This window comes from Gymnoscopelus microlampas, assembly GCF_963454915.1.
Source record: "Gymnoscopelus microlampas genome assembly, chromosome: 10".
Taxonomy (NCBI): Eukaryota; Metazoa; Chordata; class Actinopteri; order Myctophiformes; family Myctophidae; genus Gymnoscopelus; species Gymnoscopelus microlampas.
In genome coordinates, this window is record NC_139947.1 from 5,430,522 (window position 1) to 5,457,258 (window position 26,737).

Genomic DNA, 26,737 nt, shown 5'->3' on the forward strand with positions numbered 1-26,737 from the left:
AGGCACTATACACTGTCTCCCTGCATTTGATGATGACTACCTTGCTTATTGTAATAAAATGGATAAGAGCGTCTACTAAATGCCTACAATTGTAACCAATGCAGATAGGTCGACGATGTCTGAAGACGCAAATCTGATCTGATCACTTGTAAATGTGGACAGTCAGTCCTAGAGATCAGATTTGATATAGCCTGAGATTCATCACCAGTGGTGGTAAAAGTACTCACATTTTTAACTTAAGTATCAATACTGGAATGTAGAAATACTCTGTTACAAGTAAAAGTACAAAAGTATTGGTGTCAAATGTACTTAGAGTACCAAAAGTAGAACGTACAATATGCAGAATGTCCCATTTCACACATTTTCAAATGTCTGAAATATGAAAAAAAATTAAATAGCAGATCTACAACAATGCGTTGCATGAAGTGGGTAATGCATGTTTTGTACTAATAATCAAAATCTACAAAGTAACTAGTTTCAATAATTGTAGTGGAGTAAAGGTAACATTTTTGTACTGGAAATTGGTAATATTCCAGTAAAGTGAAAATACCTCAAAATCTTACTTAAGTACAGTACTTAGTAGTACAGACAGAGTACAGAGTACAGAGTATCACTGGTGAGAGTTGGAACACACCACTGTCTACTGGCCTGCCAGACAGGCACGCATCATGCATCATGCATCACAAATGCACACGTGGTCAGTGAGGAGGGATCAGCATTTGTTTTCATTCATTCACAAAGCTATTCAGAGCTCTCCTCCTGTCTCCTCTCAGCCTAGCTGCGTTCTTGGAATGCTGGTATCCATTGTTGCCGTTCACCCTGTTGTCTGGGACCCTACGGTTTCCTCCCCCGCTAAAAGACATGCATGCAAGGTGCACCTGCCATTGCCCTTGAGCAAGGTACCTCGCGTCACCAGACTTTCCACCTCGGAGGAAAGCCTGGTATTCGTTCCCAACTGGCCCGTGTGATCCAGTCTGGACCACTCGATGCTGAATCGAGTATAACTAGTTTAGTCTCGCCAGTCGCTACGAGTTGGAATAAAAGATGGATATACCAAACCAACTATTCCTGTAAGCCAGACTACGCCGCATCAAGGGTTTTATTGAGTAGGCCCTAAAATTATGATGCCTTTGATCCCGGGGAATCATTTTTGGGCGATACCGGCACCCTTTGTTCCGGGCGTTGGTTCCGGCCGCCTGATGACGCGCCTGATGACGGAAAGTTGATTCCTCTCCCGACCGGATCAGAAACCCGAAAATGGTATTGATCCCAGGCTAGAGACGTACCGATTACCAGTTTTTCCTTACGATACCCATAACTTGCGTATCGGTCGATACCACGCATACCGATACGATACCAGTGTGTAATTTAAAATAATCAAAATGCCATCGATATTTGTGGAGCTATAAGTTAGCAAACTAATTATGTAAATAGTACAAGAGTATAAAACAGTCGTGCAACATCAACTGAAGCATTCAAAATATGACTGTAAAAAAACAATATCACCATGTGATAAATTACGTGGTATCGGAATGGCATAGACTGGCATCCTGGCCGACAGCGATACCAGCATTCTAGGCAGTATGGGCAGCTTTTCCGATACTCTGGTATCGGTAATAGGCTCTATGCACAGCAGCCATATTGGGAATAAATTGGGCCCTTCCTTCCTTCCTTCACAGGTGTTACCAATGATACTAATTAAGGCTCTGTTCCATTTAGTGTGGCATAGTGGTTGTCTTATTTTCAAGGACCCCCATAACTCTGAGAGTGTACAAATGGAACCAAATGGACCCGTAAGGGTAAGGGTCCACAGTGGAAACCACTGTGCTACACTAAATGGAACAGAGCCTTCATTAGTAACATTGGTAACACCTGGGAAGGAAGTGATAATATGGCTGCTGTGCTGTACAAGTGGAGTTGGACCCAAGCACTGTACTGTGGCTGCTCTCTGCTCCTTAGGATGGATAAAATGCAGAGGACACATGTCCTCAAGGGAACAATAAAGCTAAATCACATCACATCGAATTAAAGCAAATCAGACCCTGCAGGTTCCAATAAATGTAATACAGCATTGGGAAGATCTGCTTTCTGTTACTGTGCCCCACATACTTGGAATACGCTTCAAGAGCGACGTTAAGTTGACCTCATTAATACCAATTTTATTGACTGTGACTGTGATTGCTTTGAGCTTTTTTTTTTCATTGTTTTTAGTAGTATTGTTCTTATTGATTTATTATTCTATTTACTTGTCGTATATTGTCAATTCCTACAGTTTTATTTTTTGTCTTTATCACTGCTACTTTTTTTAATTGTGTTTTAATTGTGGCATTCTTCTTTTATTGGTAGTTTTAATGTCTGCATTATTTGTCAGTGTCTGCATCTGTGACTGTGTTTGAAAATGACAGCTCACCCTCAATGCATGTTCCATGTTTTAAATCAGTGGTTTTCAACCAGTGGTCCTTGAGGGGGTTCCAGGGGGTCCCCAGCCAAATTAATAATTAGGAACCAAATTGACCCTTATATGTCTGTACACTCTCAGAGTTAAATGAACACTAATGCTGATGATACAGTGTATAGATTGGGACAACCAAAAAATCAAAATGGTTGAGTCCCTGGCATATCTTTTCAAATGGGGGTCCGTGGGCTAATATGTGTCAATTTGGGGGTCCTTGACGCGAAAAAGGTTGAAAACCACTGTTTTAAATGGATACATGCTGATGAGGATTTCTAGTGCCTTTATGCAAAGTATTTTCAAATTGTCAAAGTCTATGGCTTTTATTATGAAGATAATTGTTATCGTCACAATACTAACGATATGAATTCATTGAATCATCGTGAACCACTTTAACCCCACTTAATTAACCAGGGTCCCCCAGGGCTCTATAATAGGTCCGCTGCTTTCCCCATCTTTTCCCCCCTAAAATCTACAAGCTCACAACGTTTTGAACTTGTCCTGTAGATCTGTTACTTTTGTAACAGAATTTCCAGCACAGAATAGGGACGCTAGGGTTTAAGTGGTTAAACTATTACAGTTTTTCACAATTGTTACCACACAAAAAGCAAAAATTCAGAACAATTTTCACAACCTTAACTTCATGTACTAATCGCTCCACCCAATTTGGCACTACTTCACACTCCCTTATTTGCATTAGACTCTGACTTTCCTTCTTTACACTCTGATGTCAATTACATTATCACCTTGTTGTCCAAACACTACACACAATGTTCAGTTGTTGCACACACTTCTCACATAAAATCTCAAAGCATCAATCTACAACACACCTTGTTGTCCAAACACTACACACATGTTCAGTTGTTGCACACACTTCTCACGTAAAATCTCAAAGCATCAACCTACAACACACAAATAGTCAAATCTCTAAACATTCAGGTCTGGTGAGCAATTTGCACCACCGGGCTGCTCCAGTGCGTGAGTGGTTCCAAGACCACCCACATTTTTCCGTTCTGTACCTTCGACCTTATTCTCCTTTCCTGAATCCCATTGAGGAGTTCTTTTGAGCTTGGAGGTGGAAGGTAAATGAACGGAACCCACAGATCCGGGTCCCACTTCTCCAGGCCATGGAGGAGGCTTGTGGCGACGTCACTGTTAGGGTGTGAATCTTCTGCTATCTCACGATTCGATTCGATTCGATTCGATTCCGATTGTTGGGGTCACGATTCCGATTCTTTTCCGATTTTTTCAAAACAAACGATTCTCGATTAGTAAAATATGTTTTTTTCCAATTCAAAATCGAAAAATGTCATTATACAAAAATCGTGAAAATCGATTACAGCCCTAGTCACTGTTCACGGTCTGTCAGGGCTTCATGCGCCACTCGAGGCGTTTCTTCCAACACTGCTTGGACAGGGAGAACATTGCCTATGATGTGGATGGCCCTCTGGCCAGACATGAACCGGAGGCATGATGCCTAAATCATGTAGAGAAATAAAACTTTTTGGGCTGCATATTTGTGTTTTGTTTTATGTTTCACTATGAAAAAAGTAGGCCTACACTGAGTCATTTTACAAAATAAATTGTCAATGTCATTCATATGGTGTGTTCCATTTCTATGATTGTGTTTTCAATTTTGCCCTGCAGTGTGCTGTAAATGTTTGGTAGTGTGCAGCACATGCTTAGTTGTGTGTACTCAATGAATGGTATGTGTGTGTCATTTGAAAATATGGCTGTGTGTACCAAATGAAAACACGAGTTCCATTTTGTGAACAGTTAAAAGATTTGATGGCAAAGCGTCATCTTGCAAAGGGAGTGTAGGGTTTAGCATTTTGTGTGTGAGGTTTGCAGTTTTGTGTGTGCAGTTTTGAGAAAGCCGTTATTGTTTTGAGAAACGTGTGTTAACAATTGTGAAAAAACGTAAGTTAGGCTCTATGCACAGCAGCCATATTGGGAATGAATTGGGCCCCTTCCTTACTTCCTTCACAGGTGTTACCAATGATACTAATTAAGGCTCTGTTCCATTTGGTGTGGCATACAGTAGTGGTTGTCTTATTTTCAAGGACCCCATAACTCTGAGAGTGTACAAATGGAACCAAATGGACCCGTAAGGGTCCATTTGGTTCCATTTGTATGGACCCTTACAAATGGAACCAAATGGACCCTTACGGGTCCATTTGGTTCCATTTGTACACTCTCAGAGTTACACACCCACCATAAGGGGCCATTTGGGAAACAAAATGGAGTGTTTCTAGTGACCAGAACAGAGCCTTCATTAGTATCATTGGTAACACCTGTGAAGGAAGTAAGAAGAGGCCCAATTTCTTTCCAATATGGCTGCTGTGCATAGAGCCTATTATAGTGATTATTAAATACATTATTATGTATTAATAGTAAATATTATTTGCAATTGACACATCACATATTAATTGACACATTTTAATACATTTTCTAAGATTCTGGGGTCTATATGATGTTTGCGTATTTGGTAGTCTAAGGTAGATTTGTTTATAGAGTAAAAGTAAGAGGATTGGTTGAATCCCATTTTAAGTTTTTTTTTTTACTTGTATTGGAGCTGCATCATGACAAGGCATTGTAATGACTGCTATGTATTTTTTCTTTCTGTCTTTCATCCCACTGTCACGGTCCGCTCCTCGGGCCGTGGACTTTGACTTTATAATTTAGACCTTGAATGCCCTTATTTGGTCGTGGACACTTTTGGCCGGTTAGGCCTAAAGTGCATATTGTATGTTCTGAATATTGTATATTTCTGCATACTGCATGTTCTATTTTGTATATCTGTCATTCTGTTGCTGCCTTTTGCATTGGTGTTCTGTGCTTCTACTTTGTAGTATTGTTTCCTGTCTGCCTTGTTTACTGTTTCCTGTCTTGTCTCTCTTAACCTTGATTAGTGTTGTTCTCCACCTGTGTCCTGTTGTGCCCCAGCCAATCACAGTGTTGAGTGTAGTTTGAGTTCACCTGCGTCCTGTTACTCCCCTGTCTATTTAAACCCTGTGTTGGCATTATGTTCTTGTTGGTCCGTAGACCTATGTCACGTGAGTTTATGTTTAGTGCTTGATGCCTACTGTTCTATATCCCTGCTTTTGGAAACCTCAGTTTATTTAATAAATCCTTTGATTTAAATACTTCTGCCTACCTTGTCTGCTTTTGGGCCCTACCCGCTACTCATTCCTGACATCCCACGATTGTTGTAACCCATTTTCTTCACCCAGTGCCGATTGCCTAAGCTGTAATCCTGGGCGCTACTCTCCCTCTGCCAGCCTGGGGAGAGCCCCGAACTGAGCTCATGCTTCCTTCAATGCATGAGGAGTGAGCAGGTCACTTCTTATCACCTGACAGGGGGGAGTTTGCCCGGTAGGACGTAGCGCATGGAAGGAACGCGTTATTCCAACCAGTTCCTTTCCCCTCCATCAGGCGCCCCGGCTGACCAGGGGGAGGCAGTATAGAGACCAGGATTACTGCATTTTTTGTGAGGGTACCTACCCTAGGGGACACGGGGAGAACATGCATACTGTAGACTGCTATGTATTTTTAAATGATAAAATGTTAAAGGTAGTGTAAGTGATATTGTTGGGTTAAAACGAAAAGTATTTTGTTAAAGGGTTAAAGCACTATATTCTGATAGTAATCATTGCTATAGAGTGTTTGTTCAGTAACAGGAGTCTCCCTGTCTCTCCAGCTCTTTAATAAACAGAAAATACAAGGTGTCAAAATCTCAGCCAATAGGAGAAAGTACCCATTTTTAAGCTTCATTTTTATAGCGTTCCAGTTCCAATTTTGCCTGCTCATTTCTTAGTGTCATCATTTCCAATTTCACTTGTTTAATCTATATCCTGATTGAGTTCTCTATCCTGATTGGATACAATTGGAAATGAAACTGAAACGAAAATGCATTTTCTGTTTTATAAAGAGCTGGAGAGACAAGGAGACTCCTTTTACTGAACAAACACTCTATAGCAATGAGTACTATCAGAATATAGAGCTATTTAACACTTATTTTAACCAAAGAAAATCACTTACCCTACCTTTAAATCCTAAAAAAAAACTGACAACAGCTCAATCTATTGAAGAAAGACATTCCAGTAAACCTCATGTCCCCATAAAGAGTTAAACACCTCCACCCTCTCTCTTGTCCCAGTACGCACGCATGCACGCACAGAGACAGCGAGAGAGGGAGAGAGATAGAGAGGCAGAGAGGGACAGAGAGAGACACAGAGAGAGAGCAGTGGTGGAAAGTAACTAAGTACTGTACTTAAGTACAAATTTGAGGAATTTTAACTTTACTGGAGTGTTTCCATTTTTCTATACTTTTACTTCTACTCCACTATTTCTCTATAGGCAAATACTTTACTCCTTTACAATTATTTGAAAACTTTATTTACTAGTTACTTTGTAAAACACTTCAGCCATGGCTATTTGAAAATAGCCGATCTACAAGCTCACAACACGTCACAAAAGCGACGCGTTGTGAGCTTGTAGATCTATTTTCAAATGGATTTTTATACATTTGGAAACATGTAAAATGGGATATTGTGCAGAGAGAGAGAGAGAGAGAGAGAGGGAGAGAGAGAGAGAGAGAGGGAGAGGGTGGGGATGGGTGGGGGGGATGCTGAGTCTGCTGACATGAGCAGACAGGTTTCTCTTGCTGTAATTGGACAGTCACTTCTAATCTATGTAACTTACTACACTGCCTCCTTTATGGCTGGCCTCTCTATCACTCCCATCTCCTCTCCAAACTGAATCATCTTCCTGGCATCTGATGGAGGTCAGATTGGTTTTAAAGAGCTAATCCCCCCCTTTTTTCAGCTGTTTCATGTTTATGCAGTACTAGCCTCTAATTATGCATATTGATTCCAAGAGCCACCCTTGACAGCTTTTTTTTTGACAAATCATAAAACTAAACTAGCAAGCCCACTTTAAAAACTGAAATTGAAAACATAAAGTCAAAACAAAATAGATATATACTAACGGAAGTGCAAAACTATAGGCTATTAATAATATAATAATATAGGCTATTATTTATGACAATTTCTATGTAACCCCCCTATCAAGTCTATCTTAGGTTATGTTCAGACCGGCAGCCCAATACAGATTTTTTGGCCTATCCAGATTTTCATCAGATAGTTTTTTTGTCAAGTCTGAACAGGAAGAAAAAAGCACATGGAATATGATTTTTTACTAATCAGATTTTGAACCACATTCCCAGGTGGTTTGAAAGCTGTGCCTGGACACCTGGACAGTGCAGCTGTCACAATGCGACACATTGCGGGTATACAGTAAGTTAAGCATTAGGCTACCCTAAAAACTAAATAAAAACTAAGCTATGATGACTAAAACTAAGACTAACTATCTAAGACACTCGGGTGTCGCTCTCTGAAAATAGCGGATCTACAAGCTCACAACGCGTTGCAGCATGACGCGTTGTGAGCTTGTAGATCGGCTATTTTCAGCATGCCAAGTGTAAAATTTGGCAGTTTAACCATGTCATGTCATACTGTATGCTACTTCTCTACACGTCATTGTTGAATATTTCTCGGACCACTAACAGACAACATTTAAAATCCAGCAATTCACATTATAGACTCTACCACTGACTCTAATGAACGAAACACAATTTCGTACACCACATTGCGAGTTCCTATACCAGAGGTAACATGGGTGATAGTTCCTACCAGACTATATTCCTACCAGAGGTAACACGAATGATGCTAATTGTGCGTGATAAACTAGTGCTTGTCAACGTGTCGTCACCACGGGGGGGCGTGGCATAGTAGCTGCAGACATAATGGTGGGGGTCAATGTTAAGTCAACCTGTTTATTCCCCACCAAGATGTCCACGCTACCAATGACATAAGTCTCTGCGACATACTAGCGCCATGACCAAGGGGTGTACTGTACTCATGGCCGAGGGATGTGCTTGTACATCAAGCCGTCTCACGCAACAGCAGGGGTCTTCAACAGGGGGTCCGAGACCCCTAGGGGGTCCTTAGAGTTACTACAGGGGGGCCGCCAATTATTTGTGTGATAGGAACTTTTTTTTGTTGTTGACATTAACCACTTGAACCCCAGCATCCCTATTCTGAGGAAAACTTTAGCCATTTTCGGCAAAGAGGTTTGGTGTAGAGGGAAAAAAGGAGAAAACCAAGTAGAGAGCCAATGCCGGATTTAGGGTTTAAAGGAATAGTTCACCCCAACAAAAATATTATTTTCTGTCAATTACACACCCCATGAAGCCGTTTTTGACGCATTCCTGAACCAATAATTTGATGACCGGGTGTATTTCCGGTATAGGAGACTCAAAGAGTCTACTTTGAGAATCCTACCGGATACATTAGGATCTTTCCAAATTATTGGCTTAGGAATGCGTAAAAAACAAAAAAAAACTCCATGAATTCAATGCTTCATGGGGTGTGTATAGGGGTGTAGAAAATAAGTCATCTTTTGGGTGAACTACTCCTTTAAGTGGTTAACTGTCTGAAATAAACAAAAAACATTCATTCACACAACACAAATAAAGCCATACATGAAATCTATGACATTTTTTGTGTTGGGGGGTCCCTGCTTCATCTCTCTCTCAGCTAAGGGGTCCTTGGCCTGCCAAACGTTGAAGACCCCTGCGCTACAGACAGTGGTGTAAAGTAACTAAGTACATGTACTCAAGTACTGTACTTAAGTACACATTTGAGGTATTTTCACTTTACTGGAGTATTTCCAAATTTCAGTACTTTTACTTCTACTCCACTACATCTCAGAGGCAAATATTGTACTTTTTATCCATTAGAATTATTTGAAAACTTTAGTTACTAGTTACTTTGCAGGTATAAATCATTACATTATAAAACATACATTAACCACTTTAGCCCTATTTTATACCTATAGGCTATTTGAAAATAGCCGATCTACAAGCTTGTAGATCTGCTAATTTCAAACATTTTAGTACTTTAATTTTAGTACTTTAAGTACATTTTGATATGAATACTTTTGCACTTTACTTAAGTGCATTTTTAATTCCGGACTTTTACTCGTAACAGAGAACTTCGACATTGCAGTATTGATACTTTTACTTGAGTAAAACATTTGAGTACTTTTTCCACCACTGGCTATACAGAAACAGAAGATCATATAGGCAGGAGCCTATATGATCTTCTGTTTCTGTATAGGAAAGGAAGGCACTATGTGAAGGCACTATGTGTCGTCCAGGGCCACCGGGGGCGGCCCTGGACGACACATAGTGCCTTCCTGGGGTTCTGACCAAAAGGCAATATGTGCCTTCTTGGGAGTGAGACTGTGTTGTCCTGCCAGGCTAAAGCTATACTCACCAGAGGTAACATGGCCGAGGCGCTGGGCGACACCACCCCTCTGTAGTGGTTGTGGAGCTCCACGATCAGCTCCTCTTGCTCCTCGGACAGAAAGCTCCAGGCCCCCCCGGGCAGCAGGAGCAGAGACCCCAGGAGGAGCATCCAGCTCCACGCCGACACCCCCCACCCATCGAGCCCTCTCCTCCTCGCCCCGGAGGCCTGTTTCTGGGCAGTCCGGTGGGGGGCCGAGGACGAGGTGGTCCAGACCCCCGGGAGGGCAGAGTTAATCCACTGTGGTTGTTGCATGCTGGGAAATGAAGTTTATCCTTGAAGTTTATCCCTTTTACTTTGGTCAGTCCAGAATGATTCCAGAGGAGTCCGTGTGATGAAACAAATAACGGGTGTGCGCGCGCGCGCGCGTGTGTGTGTGTGTGGTTGTGTGTGTGTGTGTGTGTGTATACCTTTTTTCAGTAGGTCAGTGACCCTGCATTAAGTACGTGTACGTGTGTGTGTGTGTGTGTGTGTGTGTGTGTGTGTGTGTGTGTGTGTGTGTGTGTGTGTGTGTGTGTGTGTGTGTGTGTGTGTGTGTGCATGTGTATGTGCGTGCGTGTGTGCGCGCGCATGTGTGTGTGTGAGTGTGTGTGTGTGTGTGTGTGTGTGTGTGTGTGTGTGTGTGTGTGTGTGTGTGTGTGTGTGTGTGTGTGTGTGTGTGTGTGTGTGTGTTGAAGTGGAGTGTGCAGACAGAGTGTTCTCACTTCTGACTGCTTCTCTCCTTGTCTCTCTCCTCTCAGTTCTGCCGAACGGCCCCTCCTGACTCGGCTTTTAGAGAGCTAGGATCCTCCCTTACACACACACACACACACACACACACACACACACACACACACACACACACACACACACACGCACAGAGTTCACATTACAGACACGGCACTGACTGGTACGCAAAAACATCCCCACCCTTGCTGTACTCTCTCCCTCTCCTCTCTCTGTGCTCCTCCTTTCTCTCTCTCCACAGTTGTTCCCCCCTTTCTGACTTTCTCACTCATCCATGCATTGTTTGTTTCTCTCCTCTCCTCTTTCTGCAATTTCTCTTTCTTTTTTCTTCTCTCTCTTTCGGCCTCTCTCTTTTGCTCCTACATTGCCATTAGTTGACTGACCAACACACATGAACGCACACACACAGACACACACGCACACACGCGACACACACGCACACACGCGACCACCCAGCATTCTGCATAACCACGCAGCATTCAGTATAACCACCTAGCATTCAGTATAACCACGCACGCAGCATTCAGTATAACCACCCAGCATTCAGTATAACCACCCAGCATTCAGTATAACCACCCAGCATTCAGTATAACCACCCAGCATTCAGCATAACCACCCAGCATTCAGTATAACCACCCAGCATTCAGCATAACCACCCAGCATTCAGTATAACCACGCACGCAGCATTCAGTATAACCACCCAGCATTCAGTATAACCACCCAGCATTCAGCATAACCACCCAGCATTCAGTATAACCACCCAGCATTCAGTATAACCACCCAGCATTCAGTATAACCACCCAGCATTCAGCATAACCACCCAGCATTCAGTATAACCACCCAGCATTCAGTATAACCACCTAGCATTCAGTATAACCACGCACGCAGCATTCAGTATAACCACCTAGCATTCAGTATAACCACGCACGCAGCATTCAGTATAACCACCCAGCATTCAGTATAAACACCCAGCATTCAGTATAAACACCCAGCATTCAGCATAACCACCCAGCATTCAGTATAACCACCCAGCATTCAGTGCACCCAGCATTCATTCAGTATAACCACCCAGCATTCAGTATAACCACCCAGCATTCAGCATAACCACCCAGCATTCAGTATAACCACCCAGCATTCAGTATAACCACCCAGCATTCAGTATAACCACCCAGCATTCAGCATAACCACCCAGCATTCAGTATAACCACCCAGCATTCAGTATAACCACCCAGCATTCAGTATTCAGCATAACCACCCAGCATTCAGTATAACCACCCAGCATTCAGTATAACCACCCAGCATTCAGCATAATCATCCAGCATTTAGCATAACCACCCAGCATTCAGTATAACCACCCAGCATTCAGTATAACCACCCAGCATTCAGCATAATCATCCAGCATTTAGCATAACCACCCAGCATTCAGTATAACCACCCAGCATTCAGCATAATCATCCAGCATTTAGCATAACCACCCAGCATTCAGTATAACCACCCAGCATTCAGTATAACCACCCAGCATTCAGCATAACCACCCAGCATTCAGTATAACCACCCAGCATTCAGTATAACCACCCAGCATTCAGTATAACCACCCAGCATTCAGCATAACCACCCAGCATTCAGTATAACCACCCAGCATTCAGTATAACCACCCAGCATTCAGCATAACCACCCAGCATTCAGCATAACCACCCAGCATTCAGCATAACCACCCAGCATTCAGCATAACCACCCAGCATTCAGCATAACCACGCAGCATTCAGTATAACCACGCAGCATTCAGTATAACCACCCAGCATTCAGTATAACCACCCAGCATTCATTCAGAATAACCACCCAGCATTCAGTATAACCACCCAGCATTCAGTATAACCACCCAGCATTCATTCAGAATAACCACCCAGCATTCAGTATAACCACCCAGCATTCAGCATAACCACCCAGCAATCAGTATAACCACCCAGCAATCAGTATAACCACCCAGCATTCAGCATAACCACCCAGCATTCAGCATAACCACCCAGCAATCAGTATAACCACCCAGCAATCAGTATAACCACCCAGCATTCAGTATAACCACCCAGCATCATCATCTACTGTCTTCACAGAGCCTGCGTACAACTGGAGAAGACATCATGATGCAATGGTGTGGTTTCTCCAGTGTGGTCACACCTGGAGAGAAGACATGCACTGGTGTGGGTTTCTCCATCCTAACTCAGTGGGTGTCATTAATACCCATCCTAACTATTAGTAGCAGTGGGTGCCATTAATACCCATCCTAACTATTAGGGTGCCGAATACAGCACCTAGGGCACCCGGGGAGCAGTTACAGTGAGTTGTCTTGTTCAGGGACACTTCGACCCGGGCTGACCCCAGGGTGGAACCAGCAACCTTCTGATTCCCAGACAGCCTGAATGCATGAAGCACAACTCCAACTGATCTCAATAGTTTCTTACCAGGCGCACGCTGTCGAAAAGTTCCTTTACATTTATAGAAAAGTGCCAGCAGTCACTCAGGCACTTGACCAACGCCAGCTGAATAATACCAAGTACTTTCTCACCCTGACAGTAAAAAGTGACCTTTCTGTGGACTATGGTTTGAATCTGACAATGCCCTGACACTTTTTGCACCTTAATGTCTGATATCATGTACAGTACAGTATATACTTGCTGCTAAGTTGATGCACCTTGGGGCCCTATCTTGGGCGGCGCCTTACCCCTTCGCACTACCCGCTACCCGTGAATTACGCACAAGGCAGCTGGAACTGTCCCTAAACGGTATGTTACAGTGGCACTACCCGCTATACATTATGCCGACTCTGTTATTTGCGCCTGGAGGTGTGGCCGTGGCTGTGTTGTTGCATTATCCCTAAAATGATCTTGCCCACACACGTTTTGGAAAGCGCATAGCGGATTCTAAAACCACCCACTATAACAATTTTTTTTAGTAGAGCACGCCTGCATGTCGAGAGTTGTTCAGTTTGATTAATCCATTGCGCAGGAAATAAAGTTTGATTTTTTTTTTTGCCTGTAATCCACATAATAAGTGTGACTGATAATTCCTTGTGTCAATACATTGTTTTTATCAGCAGTTGCCAATTAAGCTTAACAAAGACAAATACGATGTTGTTTGATCTGCGTTTGCTATAACCACACCAGACCATTTTTGTTTCATTAATCCAGAACACAAGCAGATTGCTGTACTTTAAAGTTCTCTATAACCAGCAATGTGTGAGTGATAATATAATTTTATCCCAAGGCAACGTTGCTCTTCCATGGGCAGAGAGGGAGAGAGCATTAGATTGCACTGGGGATAATGGCTTGCGCAGTCTTCTCTTAAAGGCAATGGCATCTGGCACCGTGATTGGCTTTATTATTGTAACGCCCAAATCTATGCATCTATGCATAATAGCGCAGGTGTTTTAGGGATAAGGCTGGTGTCCGAAGATAGCAACTTTTGCCCCTTGCGCCATGCTAAAAGTAGAGCCCCTTATGTCATGTACATACAGTACTGTACTGGATGGATATGCTTGCAGTGATACTCAAACTCAGGCTCGCGGCGCAATTTTGACTGGCCCACCAATCAATCAATCAATGAATTAATCAATCAATCAAAAACTTACTTTTTTTTTTAGACAGAATAAAGTTATTAAAATAGCAGATATCTGCTATTTTTGAAAAATCTTGAACATTTTTTTTTTTTTTTTTTCAAAAAATTGTTAGGATTTCGATTTTTTTTTAGAATCGTCTCAGGTCTTAATGGGATAATCATCCATGAAGGCAAAACTGTGTGCACTCTTTCAACACAGCGGAACCATGGAGCGGAACGTCAAGTCACCTCGGACCCCATTCAGAGCAGGAGCAAAGATTAAAGTGCCAGTTGTGAACTGGCACTTTAACCCAAAATGAATGGATGCTTTCGCTTTCATTTTACCATCTCATGCTAATTCAATACCACTATGTTTAATTTGCAGGAAAATTGTCAGTTGTTAAGATCGACAATATAAGGTGCCAATGAAAGACATAAGTTATCAAGTATCATTAAAGGGACAGTTCACCCCCAAAATGACATCGATTCGTCACCCCATGGAGCCAGGAATTTGATGAAATTAAACAATATCCACAAATTCAAGTCTCCATGGGGTGACTAATTGATAGAAAAAAAGGCCCCTGGCCCTTGCCATTTTTGTAATGTGGCCCACGGCACAGGATCAGCTATTTGAGTATCCCTGTGAGTATGTGCATATACAGTTTCTTTTTTCCCCCTTGCCCACCCCCTCTCTTTCTCCTTTCTGGAAATAACAAAAAAGATGGAGCTTGCACAAAAACAAATTTCACCCACTTTCATAGAACTGTAAACCTGTGATGTGACAAAAAATAAGCTGATTTTAGCATTTAACACTTCAACGTTACTACCCTCACACTAGCCTATATGTTAAGTTGTGCATCTGTGAGTCAACAAGCATGCCTGTGTGTGTGTGTGTGCGTGTGCGTGTGCGTGTGCGTGTGCGTGTGCGTGTGCGTGTGCGTGTGTGTGTGTGTGTGTGTGTGCGTGCGCGCGTACATATTCTGTAATTAGCTGTTCATTTGACCTATATGGAACAGCCCTTGTGTGAGTTAAGAACATAATAAGGACCTGACCGAAATAATCACGGGGGTTGGGTTGTACAGTATAGGTGTCAACTACTGATTAGTATTTTTGGCAGCCTACAGTAGGACATGTACATGGACTAGGGAGTGGTGACATGTATTATACACAAACTAGTAGTACAGGGACTGCAGACAGCAGGCAACTTGCAAAGCACTGCTCCATTTCTGCTGTAATTGGAAGCCTGTCTGTAAGTTTTCTGTATGCATTAGTAAGTCATGCATGTGATGATGAATATTGTGTTGAAATAATACTACGTCGATTATTTTCTTTTTTGCTCCACCAAATACTAAGGACAGTTGAAGTCAAGGCATCAATTAAGATTTAACAATGAAGATCAGATTATTTGAGTCCTTTAATGTTAGTATGTTAATTAACTGCGGATTCAAATAAAGCAATCAATGTGTGTGTGTGTGTGTGTGTGTGTGTGCCCTGAATGCGCAATGCTCTCCCTCCCTCCCTCCCTCCCTCTCTCTCTCCCTCTCTCTCTCTCTCTCTCTCTCTCTCTCTCTCTCTCTCTCTCTCTCTCTCTCTCTCTCTCTCTCTCTCTCTCTCTCTCTCACCTGCAGCCAATAGCACTCAGACTTAAAGGTGTCTAACAGTCATATCATAACTGTTTGACTTTTTTTTTCTCCCCTTTTCTTTCTTTCTTTCGTTTACAGAGCTAGGGTTTCCCCTGCCATACTTCAGTATGTTGAGTTTTGGGTGGGACAATCGGGAGGCATGCGTTAATCCGACAGACCTTTTCTCCGACTATGTGGCATCCGCGTGCGGTTAGGGTTAGGGTGCGGGTTACCCGGGACAATCACCACTAGTTTTCTGGTTTTGTTTTCGTTTAGGTTTGCCTTGGTTTAAAGTTTTTTGGTTTAGGTTTGCCTTGGTTTAAAGTTGTTTGGTTTTGGTTTGCCTTGGTTTGAAGTTGTTTGGTTTAGGTTGGGGTTAGGATAATTCCTTTTAACAGGTCGTTCATGAAAGTCCTTGCGGTCTTGTTTCCAATGAGAACCTGTGAGCAATTAGGGGTTAAGAGTCTTGCTCAGGGACAAATTTAATTTCATCGACACATATGCTGTCCTGGCCGGGAATCGAACCTGCGGCAACCAGGGCCTCTGGCTCCGTAGGCTGGATCACTAACCACTCAGCTATGGTAGTTTATAGGCTATGTTCAGCTGTTCTTTCAGATGGGATCTCAAACCCCTTTTGCTTGGATTACGTTATACTTTGTGTATGTTATTCTTATTTCGTTACAAAAAAGCAATTTTTGAGGGGCATTCCCAGGTGTGGCATCCCTGCAGTCTCTTCGTCTCTCCTCTGCTCTCCCTCTCCCTGTTAATGCATCATGTCCCATCAATGCAAGTCACTACGCAACCCTATTGCCAGAGGAAACATTGTCATTGAACGTTTTATGGTTAGGTAGGGGTTAGGTTTAGGTTTAGGGTTAGGGTTAGGGTTAAGGTTAGGCTTAGGGTTAGGTTTAGGGTTCATTAGTATGCAACGTAAATTGACCATTGACTCTACATCAGAGGTCTTCAACAGGGGGTCCGGGACCCCTAGGGGGTCCTCAGAGCTACTAGAGGGGGTCCGCCAAATCTTTGTGTGATAGGATTACGTTTTTTTACGTTAACAACTTGAACCCTAGAATTTGTTTTCTGAGGGGAACATTAGCCGAAAATAGCAGATCTACAAGCGTTGAGAGCTTGTAGATCGGCTATTTTTGGCAAAGAGGCTATAGGTGTAGAGGGGGAAAATAGCAGACTAAGTAAAACAAAATCTTTAATCTGAAACACAATTTTATACAATATAGAGTAGGGGGTCCCTGCTTCATCTCTCTCTCAGCTAGGGGGTCCTTGGCCTGAAAACGTTGAAGACCCCTGCACTACATGGTTCTCACCTGCGGACCACGTTCACATGCAACGCTTTTGGGACACAAAATGCTATCACTGTACGTTTCTGCAAAACGTACCGTGACAAACGTTTTCTCAGGCCCTACATCAACTTTCCGGAACCTTCTTTCCCCGGAGTTGTTTTTGGCATTCTCATGGATCGTGACTGCAGCACCCCCGGGCTGCAGATCTGGCGTTTCCATGGAATAGCCTACAGATGTGGATTGTTATGTCGTTATTGTTGTCATTGTTATGGTTGTTTACTTTTGTTGTTATTGTTGTTGTTGCTGTCCGTCTCTCTCTCTCTATCTCTCTCTCACCTCAACACGGTCACAGCGTATGAGATGGCCCACCCTAGAGTCTGGTTTTGCTCGAGGTTTCTTAATTCTTACAGCGTTTTTCCTTGTCGCCGTGGCCAGATGCTTGCTCATGGGGGGAAAGCACTGTGTCTGCTTTACATGAAAAGCAACATGACATGAGACAACTTGTTGTGATTTGACTTTTGAGGCGTGAAACTGTGTGTGTGTGTGTGCGTGCGTGCGTGCGTGCGTGCGTGCGTGCGTGCGTGCGTGCGTGCGTGCGCGTTCAGAACTGCAGATAGGATCAGATGTGTGGGTGGTGCGTGTATTGTGAGGTCACAGTTTGTTGTGTAACACTGTCCTCATGTTGACTGTTCAGAGGAAACCTGCACCCTGACTGCACACAGCTGAGGAATGTGTTCAACAGTGTGCTGTAATATGAACCCTGCTGTGGGTACAGTTGTTTGGGTACATGATGCTATGCTATGCTATGCTAGCACCAGTAGACAGTACAATACACAATGTACAGTAAGTACAATTACTGTACTTGAAGTGATTTTTTTGGTATCTGTACTTTACTTGAGTATTTTTGGATACTTTCACTACATTTCTATTAAGGGAAAATGTACCGAGGTCCGAGGTCGAAACATGTTGGCAGTTGCCTTGTATTCATAAAGGCTTTTCCTCAATCCATTTTTACTCCTGAGTGTCTGATTTTCCCTTATGTTTGATCCCGTTTGATCCTGTGAGCGCCATTAATACTTCTGACTACTTTTAACCATTTTCTAATCTCCTGTGAGCACCTACAGTAATTGTCCTGTTTTCTCTAGTGCTTTTGAATACTCAAGTATTTTTTTAAAGCAATTACTCCACTACCTCAACTCAAGTATAAATTTGACAGAGCAACTTCACTTTTGAGCAGGAGTATCTCGAATTTAAAGTACTGGGGTTGAATACTTTGTCCATCAAGCACTGTATGATAGACGTTTGGCCAAGTCTGACTCAGAACAATGAAAACACAATGATATTGGAATGAATGTTGTGGAAACACATTCTTTTGAAAACAGATATGTCCTGTGTTCCATTGTCGTCACACATGCATGAATCATGATGCACCACCAGGGTCAGCTTGGTTTCTGCTGTTAGATTTAGTGTTGGCATGGTGTTTGCCTCTATGTCTCTGCAAAAGACTGTTATTAGGTTTAGTGTTAGCCTGCTATTTGGCTCATAGGGGAACCCCAGCTCATAGGGACCCCTTCTGATTACCAGACGGCCCAAGCCAGGCCCGGATTGATGGGCGGAGGGCCGAAACAATCCCCGGTGGCCTGCCGTCTGATTGGCCTGCCTGGCCTGTCTGCCAAACAAAAACAAAAATAAAATAAAATACCTCCACAATAGGCTCTATGCACAGCAGCCATATTGGAAAGAAATTGGGCCCCTTCCTTACTTCCTTCACAGGTGGTACCAATGATACTAATGAAGGCTCTGTTCCATTCTGGTCAGGGTGCCGATATTGTGCATGTTGGCTCTGGCTCACTAGAAACACTCCATTTTGGCTCCCAAATGGCCCCTTATGGTGGGTGTGTAATGTTATGGGGGTCCTTGAAAATAATACTGCTACACTAAATGGAATGGAGCCTTAATTAGTAGTATTGGTAACACTTGTGGAGGAAGTAAGGGAGGGGCCCAATTCATTCCCAATATGGCTGCTGTGCATAGAGCCCTGTGGGCTGCAGGCAGCAGTGCAGTGATGTCAGGATAAGTGCCTGTTAGTTGGGTTGGTCAAAATGTCAGTAATCAAAGTGTTTTTTGGAAGGATCAAGAGTTTCCGCCCCATCACCAGTGCAGTTGTAAACAGAACGGCAACGTGAGAGAGAAGGAGTAGACTGTTGCTGAGACTCCTGAGAAGGAGAGATTAATAGATGTTTGCGCCATGTCGCTATCTTTATCAAATATGGACCCCAAGCCCATTCCCAGTAAGAAAAAGAGCAGTGGAGCTGAAAGGACACAAAGGCCTAGTGTGTGTCTGTCCTGAGGAGGAGGCTGTTTCAAAATATCTGATAATATCCAAAGCCTCTAGTGTCATGGCAGTTTGATTGTGCTGTCTGTTCTGACCCTTCTATTTCTATGTTCTGTTTAGGTTGGAGCTGCATTCCACAAGTGGGGAGGTGTGTCCTGGCAGTTACCTGGCTGTTCTCTATCCGGCAATCACCTGGCTGGCTACAAATACCTAGCTGTGGCAGCACGCTGTGCTCTGTGATAATCCTTACACCAGCTAGTGCACACGTCTGTGCTCTCAGTCCTAGGTTTGTCGAATTACTCCGGATCTGCAGATCTTTGAGTGCCTGTTCCTTTGTGGCTTTCGCTAACACTTGGTCTCTTCCCTCAGCCAGCCTGACTGCCTCCCCACGCAGCTCCAACCTTTGAAGACAATGCTTGAAGTCTAACTACCAGGAGGATTGGTATTATTCAGCTTGAGAAGCTTTGGACCTCAGTTACATTTTTGGACTTGTTTAAGTTTTACCTTTGCTGCCTCCTGAGGCTTGTATGTTTTGAAGCCTGTTCTTTTGATTTAATTAAATTCCACTTTAAGTGGCATTCTACAATTCCTTGGTCTGTGTCTGCATTTGGGTTCACTGTCTGCCTTGACAGTATCACAGAGCCATCATGAACCCAGCAGACTCAGACAATATCCTCCAGACCTTGGCTAGTCATGATCAGGCTTTGAGAGAAGTTATGGATGGCATGCGAGAACTCTCCACCAACATGACCAGGCTACGCAGGGAGCTAAGTGACACTACTGCCCAGATCCGACCCCTGCCCCCAGATGAAGAAGAGGTGTCATTGAAATTAACTGCTGAGCGACCGGCTTCCTTCCGGGAGCCTCATGCTCCGGTACCGGAGCGTTATGACGGGGACCTCGGTACCTGTGGTGATTTCCTCCTTCAGTGCTCCATTGTTTTCGATCTTCAGCCGCAGGCATATTCTACTGATCGTTCTCGTATTGCCTATCTTCTCGGCTGCTTAAAGGGAGAGGCATTGGCATGGGCAAGACCTGTATGGGAGAGCCGGTCTCAAGTTTGTCATTCTTATGGGGCTTTCACCCAGGCGATGAGAACCGTCTTCGATCATCCAGTGAAGGGGAGAGAGGCATCCAAACGGCTGTTGAATCTACGACAAGGCTCCAGAAGCGTTGCGAGGTACGCTGTTGAGTTCCGCTCTCTTGCCGCTGAAAGCATGTGGGATGACATCGCACTTCAAGAGGTTTTTCAACATGGCTTGTCCGAGGCTATCAAGGATGAATTGGCAGCTCGTGAGGAGGCTGAAGATCTGGATTCTCTCATTTCCCTTGCCATCCGACTCGATAACCGGCTCCGTGAACGACACAGGGAGAGAGGTGGGCGTTTCTCCCAGTCCCGTGTGGTTACCCCCCGACGCTCACCACCACGTGCGTCCTCGTCCTTCTCCGGGAACACCCGTGAGCCTCCGTCTACGAGCGAGGCCGAGCCGATGCAAGTCGGGCGAGCCCGCGGTCCATTGACTACGGAGGAGCGTCGTCGCCGTCAGCGGAGCAACAGCTGTTTCTACTGTGGCAAGCCTGGCCACTTCAAGAAGGACTGCTCTCTACTATCGGGAAAAGACGGGGGCTCTCAGTCAGGAGGGGACTGATGGGCCAGACGACACGTCACACCTCCACCACAAGAACTCCTCTTCAAGCGCAGCTGGTCATTGAAGGTACAGTCCACTCGTTTTCTGCTTTACTTGACTCTGGCGCTGATGAGAATTTCATTGATTCCTCTGTATGTGAAGAACTTAATATTCCCCTTGTTGACCTTGAGGTGCCACTTAAGACCAATACTTTGAGTGGGGAGTTGTTAGCCCTTGTCACCAAGAAGACTGAACCCCTAATGCTTCATCTGTCTGGTAACCACCAAGAGTTTATCAGTTTCTTTGTATTGTGCTCACCTGATGTCCCTCTGATACTTGGAATCCCGTGGCTTATGTTGCATAATCCTCATGTTGACTGGAAGTCAGGCACTATTCGTAGTTGGAGTGTTTTTTGTCATTCTTGTTGTCTCAAGTCTGCCCTGGGCCCTAACTCCCTCACTTCTTCTCCTTCAGTAACTCCTCCAGACCTGACCACTGTGCCTCCTGAGTACTATGATTTGGGGGAGGTTTTTAGTAAACAGCGGGCCCTCTCTCTCCCCCCTCACCGGCCCTATGACTGCGCCATTGAGCTGTTGCCCGACGCACCACTGCCTGGAAGCCGTCTGTATAACCTCTCTCGACCAGAACGTGAGGCAATGGAGAACTACATCCAGACGTCCCTGACTGCTGGCCTTATTCGTCCCTCCTCATCTCCTGTGGGAGCTGGTTTTTTCTTTGTGGGGAAAAAAGATGGCAGCCTGAGGCCCTGCATCGACTATAGAGGCTTGAATAACATCACAGTCAGGAACCGTTACCCCCTTCCTCTCATCAGCTCTGCGTTTGAGCCTCTTGGAGGAGCTACCATCTTCACTAAACTGGATCTGCGCAACGCCTACCACCTGGTGCGGATCCGCGACGGAGATGAGTGGAAGACGGCCTTCAACACCCCGCTAGGGCACTTTGAGTACTGTGTGATGCCTTTTGGACTCACTAACGCCCCTGCAGTATTCCAGGCCATGGTAAACGATGTTTTAAGAGACATGCTTAACCTTTTTGTTTTTGTTTACCTAGATGACATCCTTGTTTTTTCTAAGTCTTCGGCTGAACACATCCAGCATGTCCGCCTGGTCCTGCAGAGGCTCCTGGAAAACCAGCTTTTCGTGAAGGCAGAGAAGTGTGAATTTCATGTACCAACCACCACCTATCTAGGATTCATCATCTCCGAGGGACGGATGAGTATGGACCCTTCCAAGGTGTGGGCGGTCTCTGAGTGGCCACAGCCTTCCACCCGCAAGCAGCTGCAGCGTTTCCTGGGTTTCGGAAATTTCTACCGCCGTTTCATCAGGGACTACAGCCGTGTCGCTGCCCCTCTGACGGCTCTCACCTCCACCACGACCAGGTTCAAGTGGACCCCTGAGGCAGCTGCGGCCTTCCAGGAACTGAAGACTCTGTTCACTACCGCTCCCATCTTGGTTCAGCCCGATCCCTCCCGACAGTTCATTGTGGAGGTGGACGCCTCTGATGTCGGGGTCGGGGCTGTTCTCTCTCAGCGTTCCGCCACAGACCAGAAGGTCCACCCTTGTGCCTTCCTCTCCCACAAGCTGGCCTCTGCAGAGAGGAATTATGATGTGGGGAACCGTGAACTACTGGCCGTGGTCCTAGCCCTGGAGGAGTGGAGGCACTTGCTTGAGGGCGCTGTGCATCCGTTCGTGGTTTGGACAGACCATAAGAACCTGGCCTACCTTAAGTCAGCAAAACGCCTCAATTCTCGTCAAGCCAGGTGGGCGCTGTTTCTCGGACGTTTTCAGTTCACCCTGACCTACCGGCCTGGGTCCAAGAACACCAAGGCGGATGCCCTATCACGCCAGTATGCTGCTGATGAGGATACAGCTCCTCCTGAGACCATCCTGCCCTCTGCCTGTGTTGTTGCTGCTCTCACCTGGGACTTCGAGTCAGCCATTCTGGAGGCCCAACGCACCCAACCAGACCCAGGCACGGGTCCCGCAGGTCGCTTGTTCATTCCTGACTCTGTGCGCTCCAAGGTTCTCCAGTGGGCTCATGCCTCCCGTGTCAACTGTCACCCTGGTAGGAACCGCACCCTTGACATTCTCCACCGGCATTTCTGGTGGCCTTCCATGGAAGCGGATGCCCGAGGCTATGTGGCGGCATGCACTGTATGCGCCCAGAACAAGACTTCTAACCGGCCCAGTACTGGCCTCCTTCGACCTCTACCTATTCCACATCGGCCCTGGTCCCACATAGCTGTGGACTTTGTTACTGGCCTTCCACCATCCAAAGGTAACGCAGTCATTCTAACCATTATTGATCGCTTCTCTAAGGCTGCTCATTGTATTGCTCTCCCTAAGCTCCCATCTGCCACTGAGACGGGTAATCTCTTAGTTCAACATATCTTCCGCATTCATGGTATTCCTACTGACATTGTTTCTGATCGTGGCCCCCAGTTCACCTCGCAGGTGTGGAGAGCCTTTTGTACTGCACTGGGTGCCACAGTTAGCCTGTCCTCAGGCTACCACCCCCAGACCAATGGCCAGGTTGAACGTTGGAACCAGGAGTTGGAGACTACACTGCGTTGCCTGGCCTCCTCTCATCAATCTACCTGGGCATCTCAGCTTGTGTGGGCGGAATATGCTCACAACTCGGCTGCCAGCACTGCCACCGGCATGTCCCCCTTCCAGTGTTCTCTGGGCTATCAACCCCCACTATTCCCAGTCGAGGAGGGGGACATTGCAGTTCCCTCTGTGCAGGCCCACCTCCGCCGCTGTCGTCGGGCCTGGAAGACTGCTCGGGCCGCCTTGCTGCGTACTTCCCGGCGGAATGAGAAGCATGCTAATCGACGACGGATTCCTGCCCCAGTGTATCAACCTGGACAGAGGGTGTGGCTGTCAACCACTGATCTGCCTCTACGTACTGAGTCCCGTAAACTGTCGCCTAGATTCATTGGACCATTCCCTATAGACAAGGTCATCAATCCGACCGCTGTTCGTTTGGAGCTACCCCGGACCCTTCGTGTTCATCCTGTATTCCATGTGTCTCGTGTCAAGCCAGTGGTGACTAGTGCTCTGTCCCCCCCTGTTACTCCCCCTCCCCCTCCTAGGATGCTGGACGGTGGCCCTGTCTATACAGTCAGCCGGCTGCTCGATGTTCGCCGCCGTGGTCGAGGTCTACAGTACTTGGTGGACTGGGAGGGTTACGGGCCAGAGGAGCGCTGCTGGGTCCCTCGGCGCAACATCTGCGATCCTGCTCTCATCCGGGAGTTCCGTCGTCGGAACCCGGGTGGGTCGCCTGGAGGCGACCATTAGGGGGGGGTACTGTCATGGCAGTTTGATTGTGCTGTCTGTTCTGACCCTTCTATTTCTATGTTCTGTTTAGGTTGGAGCTGCATTCCACAAGTGGGGAGGTGTGTCCTGGCAGTTACCTGGCTGTTCTCTATCCGGCAATCACCTGGCTGGCTACAAATACCTAGCTGTGGCAGCACGCTGTGCTCTGTGATAATCCTTACACCAGCTAGTGCACACGTCTGTGCTCTCAGTCCTAGGTTTGTCGAATTACTCCGGATCTGCAGATCTTTGAGTGCCTGTTCCTTTGTGGCTTTCGCTAACACTTGGTCTCTTCCCTCAGCCAGCCTGACTGCCTCCCCACGCAGCTCCAACCTTTGAAGACAATGCTTGAAGTCTAACTACCAGGAGGATTGGTATTATTCAGCTTGAGAAGCTTTGGACCTCAGTTACATTTTTGGACTTGTTTAAGTTTTACCTTTGCTGCCTCCTGAGGCTTGTATGTTTTGAAGCCTGTTCTTTTGATTTAATTAAATTCCACTTTAAGTGGCATTCTACAATTCCTTGGTCTGTGTCTGCATTTGGGTTCACTGTCTGCCTTGACATCTAGTCAGTCAAATATCAATCATGCTGCTGCTGTCGCAAGTAAGTTGCGCAACACTGATTCTTCTCAACACATGGGGTTCCCAGGAATGCTTTAGACCAGCTTTGATTAACAGTTAATCATTTAGCAGCTCTCAGGTCCGTGGTCTAGTAATCAATACATTATGCGCTACAGCTGTGGGTCCATAAAATTAAAGTTGAGAATCACAGACCTAGATGCCACAACAAACAGTCCACAGTTGGACATAACTGGTTATTGAGTTATTTGCATAAAGTATTCCTAAGGATTATGTTACTAAGAATTGTATTCTCACCAGCCTGTAACAAGCTGTAAACATTTAGCTCCTAACATGAAGTTATATAAGCCAGTTGGTAGGCTATTCTATGGCTGAATGTTTCGCTGTATAACAATAACCTTGGCATTAGGCTACTTGTTACTGTCTAAGCTTATTCCATTTAGTGCTAGTAGATGTGGTTGTTGTGGTATTATGTCTCTCATCACAAACATATAACTTTAGTCTCTTATAGTTAAGTGAGTTGACTTCGTCAACGTTTAATGTTTACTGAAATAACAGTTATCACACAAGTTGCACGTTGCTTTTGACACAAACGGTTTATTATTCTTACTTTTATTCTACTCTTGTTGAATATTGGTATTGACATATTATATTGACTATTGGTAAGCTAATTTGATGACAAAATAAGACAATACGTTTATAGCATTATTTTAGGAGTCCTGTTGTGACTGCTGTATTGCAACGTAGGGAATAGAAAAGCAGTGGACTGGATATAGAGCGCTTTTGTGTGATTGTTGGTACACATGGAACTAGAAAAAGTGCTGCTCGGAGCACAGGTCACCGCCAGGTCAGGTAGGTTATTGTGGACCAGCAATGTTCGGAATTCGCCAATCAGGATGGAATATGAAAAATTGGACAGATCCGAGTTGATCACATGACTATAGACTGTGTACCGAATTGGACACAATCTGTAGGAGTAATATAAAAAATGTGTTTTGCAAAAATCGGCCTCCTGATGGCGCTATAAAAGGCAGATGTGTCTACTGTCTGGAGCAGCGGTGTAATGGTGATTTTTTTACTGGCAGGACGGTATTTTAATGACGTCACGCACATTTTATTTTACATTAAATTAGGAAACGTTTGTATAGGAAATGTTTTTTTAGCTCAGTTTTAGTCTTTTTAAACTAATACAAATTCAAGGAATGCCATGAATTATAGAACTGAAACTAAAAGTTTGCTTCGAATGAGTATCTTTCTCTTCTTCGACGGTGGCTGAGGCATTGTTGCGTGCAGATAGGCTCGTGAATCTACGGGGGGGGGGGGGGGGGGGCACGTTCTAGCATGCACGTCCGTGCCTTACCTTGCGCGTGCAATTACTGGCCACACGCCGTCCTACTCCGTGTGGCCTCCATGACACCACTGCTCTGGAGGAACAATAATGCGGGCTAATAAATCACACCTGTCAATTTGTGCATAGTAAATACGACATGCAGTCATTGAAGTTGTCAACAGTTAATGCCACCACGATGACTTGGGAGGGAATGATATGGCTGTGTATATGAAATGTATGTCATATCTCAGCCATTATACAGTAGGCCTATATAGGCTAATATTTACACATTTCAGGTGTGAAGTTGCTATAATATAACTGTAAAGCCAAATATCTGAATAATGACCTCAAAAACACCTCAAGGGCCCCCAATGTTTTCCGCACGCTTTTTACACACACACACACACACACACACACACACACACACACACACACACACACACACACACACACACACACACACACA

The 26,737-nt window shown here is 44.9% G+C and overlaps 2 protein-coding genes across 2 annotated transcripts in view; both read right to left on the minus strand.

Annotated features, from left to right (window-relative positions):
* LOC311053063 (uncharacterized protein) overlaps nucleotides 1–10,549 on the minus strand; it is a 37,213-nt gene extending 26,664 nt beyond the window's left edge. Inside the window, exon 1 of the mRNA XM_084068441.1 lies at nucleotides 9,793–10,549. Coding sequence (XP_083924567.1) covers nucleotides 9,793–10,077 — 285 coding nt within the window. The 5' untranslated portion in view covers nucleotides 10,078–10,549. The remainder of the gene's footprint in view (nucleotides 1–9,792) is intronic.
* Nucleotides 1–26,737, minus strand: part of LOC311052793 (glycerol-3-phosphate dehydrogenase [NAD(+)], cytoplasmic) — a 346,962-nt gene that overhangs the window by 245,774 nt on the left and 74,451 nt on the right. The window lies entirely within an intron of this gene.